Here is an 11,982-nt window from a genome sequence, read left to right on the forward strand (position 1 = left end):
AGAACAAAGGTGGTTTTTTTTACTGACAAAAGCTCAACCTTCATATGCATGGCTATACTTGTGCAGCAGTATGTTGAACTGCATTTGCTTTCAAGTAGAGAAAGGAACAGGAAGGAAAACATGACATTCTAAAAGAAGCAATGGCTGCATAAGATGTGCAGGAGAATTCCATTTTTGTCTGTAAAGGTTTTTATAATTAATCATAATGCAAGGCTATCAATACAAACTGTTGTTCCATCTAATTTTTGGAGTCAAATAAAAGTGAGAAGGAAAGGCAAAATTGAATCGGAGGGTGTATGTGCAATTCACAAACTATTTTGAAAGGGAGTAATCATTTATCCTTTTGTCTTATTGCATGATGTCAGCAGGGAAGACTGATCTTTTGTATTATTGCAAATGAGAGTTGCCACAAAACATGCTTTTCTCTCTCCAGTGTAAGAAAGCTCAGGATCAAGGACCATCTGCTTATTAGTCCTCTTAGTTTCACCGGAAGGGGCTATAGATTTGCTCTCCGTCTGTCCATCCGTCCCACCTATGGTTTTTCAGACTTTTTTTCCCCCATACCCTTTAACATATTCAACTGAAACCTTGCGCAGGCTTTATTATGATAAGTTACAGAACAAGTTTGAGTTTCAGGGTGTTTCGTCAATTTTTCACAGATTTATGCCTTTTTTAAACTGAGAAAATATCACATATTATACATGGGTCAGAGTTTAGTTTCCCTGACTCCACCCCACTGCTTTACACCCATTGGCTGTACAGCTGGCCTGACTCCACCACAATAAAATCATGCACCACCATTGTCTGAAGCAGCACAGATTAGCAGGCCTCAGGCCTTCGGCCTGGGTGATAGTCCGTGGCCCATTGCAATTGGAATGATCCCAGGTATATAACCACGATGTATTATATCTGTACATAAGCCATACGCATGTTTTTGCTTCATGTATGTACATCAGGTTGTTTTTAATATGAAACAGGAAAAGCCGAGGACCGAACGAAAAATGGTGGGTTAGAGAGTTTCTTCTTCTTCATTTAGGGTCCAGTATCTGCTCGAGTGTGCGTTATAGCAAACTCATTTTAATCTCCGGTTTGTTATGCTAGTTGTCTTTGTTGGTTTTGAGTCTACAAAAGATATCAGTAAATGAAAATTGCTTTTCCTTTAATTTATTTCACAGAATAGACCTAAACATGGTGGGTTATAGAGTTTTGTCTTCATTTTGGTTCCAATATCGGCTCAAGTGTATGTAAGACAACAAAATTTTGATCTCCTGAATATTCATTGGGACTGGAAGGGGACATGTACTGCAAAGTAATTGTCACTCTGGTTTTGTACTATATGCTAAAAATTTTTAACAATTTCACAAACCACTCCCCATCTACCTTTTCCTATCCATTCTCCACTTATATGTTTTCTAAACTTATTTTGCTGTCAGTCCCACACCATATTTCTTTCTCCTGTGTTTCCACTTCCTCTTCATTAGCTCAATGTTAATTGACTCAATTTATAACACTCCCCCAACCACTCTCATGCTAACATAATACAACTAGAGCAGAACTCGGTAGAGCGCATTCCTCAGCCAGGCTGAACAGTTTATGTTTTGTATCCCACTGATGGGTCAGATCTGCATTCGGACCTAAAACAAAATATAATTGCCTTGCTCTTATTATCTACCTAACTCATCCACCAAGTTTTGTTGTAATCCATCCAAAACGTTTTGAAATACCATGCTCCATATCATTTTTGGCCTTATCTCTGAATTATGAATAATCATTTTTTCAAAAAAATTCTCACATCCGAATCTGGATGTTCACCAAAATGGAATCAATTCATCCTTATCACACCCAACCTGTCCACCAAATTTCATCCAAAGCCATCCACAAGTTTTTGTGATATCCTGCTCACAGGCAAACAGACAGACAGACAGACCGGCGTGAAAACATAACCTCCTTCCACCTTCAGTGGCGGAGGTAAAGATGACTTGCAATGGTGTCAGTATATGATTCAACTTAAAGTGAAGACAGGTGAAAGTCAAAGGTGACATTGTGAAATGGATTGAATACAAATTAAAAACACACCACTAGGCATACCTAAACTGGCTGGATCTTCCATTGAGTGTATCAGCTGTTTTGGCTCTTTTCCACCCAACTTTTTGTCCATTTTCCACAAACCCACTTGTCTATTTCCATGGGCAGCCACTGGAAGTGGTTCAGTCTTTTGAACTCCAAGACCACACCTTCAGCCATGAACTCTCCTCGGCCGACCAATTCACAAAGCTCGCCTCCAAAGTCAGCCATAGACTGGACATCCTCCATGGTTCTAAGTCATTCCAGGAAAAATATAGAACTACTCACAGCCGAGAAGGTCTTATCTGTAGCTCAATTAATTAATTGTTGATACCAGATGATAGAGCAGTAGGTATGACAAAGGCCAAATCCCAAGACCAACCCAGCCCCAATTTATATCCAGGCTGACACCTACAGAACATTGAAGCTGAAGGAAAGCACCTCCTCATCCACATAAATGTCAGAAGGGCAATCCAAAAGCTGACACTGACTCCATACTCTTCAATTCCTCCAAGCGAAGAGAAACAGATCATGCCATCACCACCAAACCCACCAACTCAATGACTACACATCAGGAAACACACAACCAGCCAAATGTGCAGTCTCACTTGCTAATTCATCAGAAAACTGAACAGGAGAAAAACAATATGTTTCCACTAATCTAGAAGTACCAGCTGGCACCAACAAATAATCGGTGCCACTGTTGGTGAAGAATCCAAGGCCTTCACAGAAACATCCTCCAAACCAGACATAATAACCACACCTATTCAGTCCATTTGAAGTAAAACAGCCCATGAAATAACCTCACACGAGTAAGTAATCATGATGATGAGCTGTACCATAGTCTTTACAATGTTAGTGCTGCTGAAGCAGTTTCTTGTCACAGGATATGCTCAGTGGTTTGCCATTGTTTCCCAGCAGTCAAGCATGAATTTTAAATTTGTTCAGGGTGCCGTTGAAAGTTTACCTACTTTTTGCGAAGCGCACCGTGGGATCTTTAATGTCCACCAACTAATACCAGCAGATGGGACACCCGGTGTAATGTTCATCGGCAGGCCAGCACACAGATGATACCTTGCCCAGTCTGCAAAACACCAAGAAGACATTTAATAGCTGGTATAAGATTCAAACCCAGGCTAAGTAGCTCCGAGGTGAGTATGCATATCTCTACGCTATCTTGCCAGCCCCAAGCGATCATACCTGACCATAAAGACAATCCACAGTCATAACTCCAACCTCCAACACCATATGCCTCTCCCAATAATTTAATGACAAAAATAAGCTTACTCCGAGCATACTTCCAAAAACTTACCAACAGACTATATTTCTCCTGCCATCATTAATGTTGATTATTTTTAATCTTCTTTACAACAGTGGAGACAAGATGTATTGATTAGCCAATTATTTCTTAAATTTATCGAAATATTGTGCATTTAATGGTGGTATTTTAGTAAAGCTTGGCGCTGAAACAATGTCTCTCTGTGTCTCTCTGTGTCTCTCTGTGTCTCTCTCTCTGTGTCTCTCTCTCTGTGTCTCTCTCTCTGTGTCTCTCTCTGTGTCTCTCTCTCTGTGTCTCTCTCTCTGTGTCTCTCTCTCTGTGTCTCTCTCTCTGTGTCTCTCTCTCTCTCTCTCTCTCTCTCTCTCTCTCTCTCTCTCTCTCTGTCTCTCTCTCTCTCTCTCTCTCTCTCTCTCTCTCTCTCTCTCTCTCTCTCTCTCTCTCTCCTTCCCCCTTTCTCTCCATTTCTCATTCTTTTGTGGTGGTATTTATCCAGTTCTGCCTGAGGCAGGCTCAGTGTTGTCACAAAAACCCCATGGCAAAGACAAAATTGGATGTATTGCCACTGCCTTCCCAGCAGTAGCCAGACCAGAAATTTGGATCTTAGCTAGGCTACCAGCCATTGCACACCTATTGTTTGCCAAAATATTCTGCAGGATCTTTAACATTCACTTGTTCATGTTAGCAGACCAGACACACAGTTTAACATCCACCTTAGAGATGTCGCACTTTATGATATCCTATTGGACATACAATGAGTACTGTTATTTTTTCCTTTTTTACATAATTATGCGTTGCCCATCAGGAACTCCCGATGGAGGAAAAAGGTGGTATACCCGAACAGCGATCACAAGGGGCATTGCCGCTGCAGACAGATGGCCCGGAGGTGGTGAGCTCCCTATCAGATGGATGCTCTCACAGTCCTGTGTCCTGCAGTGATGGCAGTGAAGTGGAGGTTGACGCAACAGATTAGTTTGAGGAAAGTGTTCTTTAAGAGAGGAAAGAGGTTTTTGGGGGGCGATTTTACCATTGTAGAAACACAGGTTTTATTTGTAATTGTTATTTGTTCCCCCCCACCCCCCCTTAATGTACATATTAAGAGAGACAAGATTAAGGCAAGCAGCATTGTGTTATAAAAGACTTTATAATGACTGCAAATGTGAACCAAGCACTAAACTTCTGGGGGAGAAGTTTGGTTAAACAACAACTTGGAAAGACTTTTCCTGTCAGATATTGTACATTCTGCTGTCTACCCATTATTCAAGCATTATACTGAAGTAACTTTATACAGTTTTCTATTTAGCTATTGGTGTTTATGTTTGTACTACATTCATGGAGATGTCAAATTTTTGAAAAAAAAAAATCAACATTTATTATTTTCTCCCTTAAATATGACTTATCTGCATTAAGATATATGTAAGTATGTTTACACTATTTTATAAATGTTACTAATCCACAATATACTTCAAATAATTATGTTTTAAAGATTTTTTTAAAACTCTGATTGAAAACATTCTTAATAGGTTAAAAAAAATAAACATCATGAAATGAAATCTAATCTGCAATGTATGATATCGAACGATAAATTCAGTTCTTGTGATTTTAATTAGTGAATGTTAAAAAGTCTTTCCAAAAGCTGAAAAATATGTTATTCAGCTTTGTAAAAAGGAACATGGAACAGATATACAGCTTGTTGTTTGTATTGCTGTGTAATCAATCATATGTTTCATGATAAAGTGTCTTTTGATACCTGTTCAGTGTATGCTGTAATATACAGTTTTTAATGTTTCACAACAGTTACATTTTAACTGTTCATGACAACTTGGGTATCAGCTTGTGCTGATCTGATGACAGTCCATTGATGATATGAATAAAGCTAAAACATCATATCAATGGTCCATTAATGATTTCAGTCATTCGTGTAATATTTCTAAAATATTTATTTAGAAGAGACTTTGCAGTATGACTTATCAGGCAACTGGTTGTGGTGGCCTTGCTGTACGAGTTCATGTTAACAATGAATAAACACACAAAGTAATCTGATTACAGGGATGATATGGCAAATTGCCCTTCGTTGTGCTCTATCAGTGTTATCATGTTATTTTTTTGTGGTTGAACCAGGATTCTAAATTAAGTGGTCTCCCCATCCTGTGTAAGTGATATTAAATTCTTACCAATGCCATTCAAATTCCTACGAATGTAAATTATGATTAAATCTTAAAACAATTTGATCACTCAATTGATGTATCATTTCAAAGCAATCAGTTCAGATCAAATTATCATGTCAGTTACGCTTTTAGGTTTTGGTGGTCGTATGGCAGCTTAGCTGCCGGAGTAGCTATCATTTCTTGAAGCGCGACTCTGTCACTGATGCAGTGCCCCTCTACCAGTACACACACTGGAACTGGTACTCATTTTGCCAACCTCGGAAGGATGACAGGCTGAGTCAACCCCCTGGTGTATTCAGTGGCCGACGGGGCTTGAACTCAGGACCGACTCAGAACTCCAGGATCCCAAGCCGCCACCCTAACCACTGGGCCAACACCAGGCTTTTCAGGTTTTAATGCTGAAGAGCACACCCTTCATTAAAATTCTCAAGTTGTCTAGAATGCCAGGTTTTATTTGATAGTGGACAAAACATCTATTCATTTCCAATGAAGGGCTAATGCCTGAAACATCAACTTTACTCTGCTTCTTACAGCAGTGAGCACACCTTTGTCAACTCACAGTTGATTAAACCTGACCTCTTTAAAATTGTGCACCTAGTCTTGACAAAGTCTCCGTCTTTATCGTTGTATTTGTTGTTTGTCTCAAATGTAAACATGCTCGTCTATTCATTTGTAGTTGTTTCAGCTTTCATTTCAGATCTGAAACCATGACAGTTTTTGTAAAACAAACAAGAGTTCCTCCATTGCCTTGATCTTGTAGAGAAATAAATACATGCAACAAAGATACACTTTCCTGTCCTGTTTTGGTTTTCTATGCAAGTTACACACACAAAAAGGTGAGTGTGTGTGTGTGTGTGTGTGTGTGTGTGTGTGTGTGTGTGTGTGTGTGTGTGTCATGGGGTGGGAACTGGGCTGTTATTTTTCATCATTAATGCACTTGCAATGATAAAATATTGGAGCTGCAAGGAATATAAAGGAAAACAAATCATCAATTAATGTTTATACTTCTTGAGGACTTTCCTGAATTCAACCTGCCATTGCCGAGATGGGCAGTCTTTCACACTCATACAATATGCCCAAAATGAAATATCAAACAGATCTTTACTCATGCCAAGAATTTATTTGGGAACATGTTATCTAAATCTCTCCTAAATCCTACAAAACATGAACCCTAAATTTAGCTATTAAACCAACATTTCCTGCAGAGCCTAACCATAGCAAGCTGTCACATATCAGGATAAATGGCTTTCATATAATAAAGTATGAACTCGACTGTGCACACAAGCTAATAGGATGATTGAACATTAAGTATGAATATGTGTTGAAGGGTATGCTCCTTCCCAAAGTATTTTTTATGGATGCTTCCTATTACCACCCAAGCACGTTATAACTGTCAACCACAACAAATAATAAACAGCTTCAATCACTTGCATGCTTACACTACATGAGCATGTGTGCATGTGGCCTGTATATATATATATATATATATATATATATATATATATATATATATATATATATATATATATATATATATATATATATATATATATATATATATATATATATATATACATATATATACATATACATATATATACATATACATACATGCACAAACCCAAACTGGACAAGAATAGAGTCAAAACATCATCGTAGATGGAGTACAATCAAATCAACGAAGTAAAACAGACTGTTCATTACTTTTTGTCTGTTGATACACTGATAAATGTGAGGATTATTTTGACGTGTTGTTGGTCCGACGTAAACAATTCCAACAGTGGACACACAGCAAAGTGGTGGTTATTCCAAGTAAACAAAAGCCAATTTGGTGCTGTTTCAAGGGCAGTACCAGAGCCCTATCAGATAAAATGGGCTCTCAAGCAGTCAGTCGTGTGATTCACAGAGTTGTTTCCTTCTTGCAAGGATTTATTTTAAATCCACATCCAACAGTTTTATTTTTCTTTCAGTAATTATTGCAAACGACAAAATATCAGTTCTTTTACCAATTCACACACATAGATGTGAATGCATATTCTGGAAATTTCTATCAGAGATCTGTAATATTTGAAAATATAAATCAAATTTGTTTCACAAGTTGAAGCAGGAGAAGCCCAATGCGAGCTGAATAATCATATAAATAATTGGAACAAACTCAGGCTGGATGTTCGATTCAGGTCAGGTCAGGTCAGGTATGGGAGCATGTGCCAGAACAGCGCGTCGCTGCGTCCACTTTCCGCCGGTACTCCAGGGGCCTCCGTCTGGCCATCCCCCAGGCAGATGCCAGGCCCATCCCCATCTCCTTGAGATGATGGTCAACCTGTTGCAACCACGAGGCACGTGGTCCGCCTACTGGCTTCCTCCACTCATGAGACTCCCTCGCTGAGAGAATCTGGTGAGCAGGATCAGCGTCAGGAAAACGAGCCACATGTCCATACAGCCGCAACTGACGCTCACGGACTATGCAGGTAACAAATCTCAGAGTCTCTCTCAGCAACCGCTCGTTGGACACAAAATCCGACCAGCGATAGCCAAGGATTCTCCGAAGAGACATGGAACCAAAGGAATTAAGTCTCCGTCTCAGATCCTTGGTCAGAGTCCAAGTCTCGCACCCATAGAGCAAGACTGGAAGTACCAAGGACCTGAAGACTCGGACTTTCGTCCTCCCACACAGGTACCGGCAGCGCCACTCCCCATGATCCAGTGAATCCATGACTCCCCAGGCCTGACCCAGACGTCTCTTGACCTCTGACTCGCAGCCAGCAGAGACATGAATATCACTGCCAAGGTAAGTGAATCTCTCCACGACCTCAACATCCTCACCACAAACAGACACAGACAGGACAGCAGCATCCAAGATGTAACCGAAAGCCTGGATCTTAGTTTTGACCCAAGAAACCCGTAATCCCAACGGCTCCGACTCCTCATTCAGCACCTTGATGGCCCCCAAGAGAATGTCTAAAGTCTCCGCAAAGATGACTGCATCATCTGCAAAATCAAGGTCCGAGATCTTGACATTCCCAAACGATGCACCGCAACTTTATCTCTCTGACATCCTCCCTAAAATCCAGTCCATACGAGTGCTAAAAAGTGTTGGGGCAAGTACACATCCCTGACGAACTCCAGTAACAACTGGAAATAAGTCAGAGATGGTACAACCACACTTCACAGCACTCTCAGTACCAGAGTAGAGTTCAGACATCAGATCGATCAGTTTTGGTGGCACCCCACGAAGACCAAGAATCCTCCAGAGGACATCCCAATTCACTGAATCGAACGCTTTACAGAGATCAACATAGGCTGGAAGCAGCCCCTGCCGAAACTCCCGTCTGCGTTCGGTGAGGACAGGAAGTGCAAGGATACAGTCAATCGTTGATCTCTTTGGTGTAAAGCCTGACTGCTCTGGACACTGGTGCTCAAGCAGATGGTGGCGAACCCTATCGAGAATTATCCGAGCAAAGACCTTGCCCGGCACTGAGAGCAGCGTCGCCCCTCGGTAGTTGTTGCAGTCTTGGCGATCACCCTTCCCTTTCCAGAGAGGGACACCAAGGCCCCTCTTCCAGTCAGTTGGGATGATGCCTGTGTTCCAGGCAGAGCACAAAACTGCATGCAACGACACGAGTGCAGCATTTCCACCAGCCTTGAGAAGTTCGGCATGGATGCCACAGATCCCTGGAGCTTTGCCCAGTTTCAACTGGTTCACCGCAGCCCGTGTTTCCACAAGCGAAGGTGGACCACAGTTGATTTGAGGGTCAGCAACAGGGATTGTAACACCCTTGATGTCCAACTCGACAGCTGAGGGATCAGCCTGGTACAACCGCTCAAAGTAAATGGCCCAGTGGGCCTTCACTTCAGACTCCTCTGTCAAGAGCCTACCACTCTCTGCTCGAACTGCAGTGCTCCGAGGGATGGGCTTGGATGAACGTAATGCGCAAATTCCCCTGTAAACGGGACGAGAATCACCTGTCCACAGGTGATGCTCTACCCCCTCACAGATTCCTCGCACATAGGCCTCCTTGTCCACCCTCAGTGCAGGTACAGTTTTACGCCTCAGCTCCCTGAACAGCTCAACTCTGCCATTCAGCCTGGCCCTGCGACTCTGATCAATGGTATCCAGTGTCCCTTGAGAGACAAAATTCTTCTTTGCCCTGCGGTGAGCTCCAAAGCATCCACCGGCAACATCAAGGACGGTGGTCTTGAAGGCGCTCCACAACTCTTCAGGACCCCCCAAAGCACCCAGACCCCCCAAGTGTCCACTCAGCCTGTTCGCAAACTCCTCAGCTACTCTCTCATCCCTGAGCTTGGCAACATCCAGCCTAGGCTGGGATGGTACCATTCTCCAGGATTTAAGGTGCAGCTTTAGAGTTGCTACAACAAGCCTGTGGTCAGTATTGAGGAACTGAGCACTCCGGTAGACCCTGCAGTTCTGGATCATCCTCCAACGACCGTCAATGAGGACATGGTCAATCTCCTTTGCCACACCGCCAGCGTTGGAATACCAAGTCCAGCGATGAGCTTGTGGGCGCTGAAACCATGAACCAGCCACCCTAAGTCCATGACTTCTTGCAAAGTCAAGGAACTTAGTGCTATTCTGGTTCATAGTTCCTGACCCATGGGGATCAACACACACCTCATAACCATCGCTATCAGTTCCAGTCGATGCATTGAAATCCCCCAAGACTAGAAGTGTATCTCGTCTGGGGCACTGATCAACCACAGACTCGAGTGTGGCGTAGAATGCATCCTTCACGGTGAGATCACTCGCCTCAGTCGGAGCATAAACAGAGACCAGGGAAATGACACCGAAGGAGTGACGAATCCTTAATCTCACAATACGCTCGTTGACCGGTGTTACCTCAATTATCATTGGGGTCAGCTTATTGGACACAGCTTCAGCAACTCCTTGGGTATGGTAACCATCAGAGCGACCAGACCAATAGTAGGTGTAACCACCCACCATTATCTCTCCGCAATCCGGTCTCCGAACCTCAGAGAGAGCTGCAATCCCGATATCCAAACGCTTGAGCTCAGATGATAACAGAGACAGGTGATCATCCTCTCTTAGGGATAGGACATTCCAGGCACCCACCCGAAGGGACCGCCTCAGGTTAACCCAAGGAGACCGCCGTCTGGTGGACGACACCTCAGCACCACTCCGACACACTCTCCCGCAATCTGACCCAGGGATGTTATCCCGTGGTTTCCCTCCTATCCTCAAAGATTGGGGGTCCCGAAGGCTTTGCCCCAATCCCATCATCCAGTGAGCTGTCCTGCGAAGGGAAGCTGCACAGGAGGTACTCCCACGGAGTGGGTTTTCAGATTTTTTTGCGTTTTTGCGTTTTGCGGAATGAAGGGTTTTGCGGTGGCCGGAGTGCAAATCCTGCCATCAACCTCCTAATAAGAAGTGACCCAACTGCAGGAGGACGTCCGCAGACACAGTTGGGCACTAGATATGGATGGCCGTTGGCTCACAAGGACCTCCTCCGCCCTTTGACAGGTTTTGTTTTTAATCCTGCTGGGTGTCCATATCCAAACACCCTCCTCACCAGAAAACCTGGTGGGGGAGACGGTTTAGTCGCCGACAACCCGACCATGGAACAGGTTAGTACAGGTTTACATGGTACCTGTAGCAGGTCACAGATCGAACCTGACCTGACTATAATTTCAGCTTCAGTCATGTACAAAATTGCCAAGTGTCACAACTGGAGCACCAGTTTTTCCAATAATTATTTTAGTCCCTCTCTCCAGCAGCTATTCAAACCATATCAACACTGTACATTTGTAGCAGAAGTATTTTGTTTTGAATGCTCATCAATGACGTTATAATGATTCCAGAAATTATCACAATAACCCCCCCCCCAAAAAAAAAAAAACACTTAAAGGCTGCTGTAGCATTGCTCATGATTCCCATGATCTTTTAGCTCTTAGCTCTTTACAAGAAAATCTCCTCTGATTACTCATAACAATGGATAGAAATATGAGACTCCCAGCAGATCTCATGAAATATTTTTGGCATGAACATCTTGAAATAATTTCTGCAAGCTCACTGGAAGACATAATTCCCTGTTACTTTTACATTTTAATTACAGGACATACTCAAACTTCCCTTGAAACTCCAATTATTCCAAAGAACCCTTCAGTTAAAAAGAAACAACAACAATAAAACAATACGACTAGAAGGGCACTCGGTGGAGCACGTACCAATGCCACGTAATGTCTGATCCATGAGAACATATCGGATCAAATACATTTTTGAAATATCATGCTATATATTGTTTTTGGCCCAATCTCTCAATGGTGAAGAATTACTTTAAAGATTAAATAATTCTTGTATCCAGATCCGGATTCGGATCTTCACCAAAATCGAAGCAATTTGTCGAGGTCAAGCATCCATCATGTCCAACAAGTTTTGTCTGAATCCGTCCACAACTTTTTGAGATATCAAGCTGTATATGAGTTTATCCAGAACTCTCA

The 11,982-nt window shown here is 42.4% G+C and overlaps 1 protein-coding gene across 2 annotated transcripts in view; it reads left to right on the plus strand.

Moving 5' to 3' along the window:
* Positions 1–6,294, plus strand: part of HHEX (hematopoietically expressed homeobox) — a 79,688-nt gene extending 73,394 nt beyond the window's left edge. For both annotated transcript variants that reach the window (XM_085897265.1, XM_085897254.1), the window contains exon 4: positions 4,146–6,294. In XM_085897265.1, coding sequence (XP_085753391.1) covers positions 4,146–4,279 — 134 coding nt within the window. In that variant the 3' untranslated portion in view covers positions 4,280–6,294. The remainder of the gene's footprint in view (positions 1–4,145) is intronic.
* The last annotated feature ends 5,688 nt before the right edge of the window (positions 6,295–11,982 follow it).

Source organism: Eptatretus burgeri, chromosome 1 (assembly GCF_056783735.1).
Source record: "Eptatretus burgeri isolate ZD-2024b chromosome 1, Ebu_testis_v1, whole genome shotgun sequence".
NCBI lineage: Eukaryota > Metazoa > Chordata > Myxini > Myxiniformes > Myxinidae > Eptatretus > Eptatretus burgeri.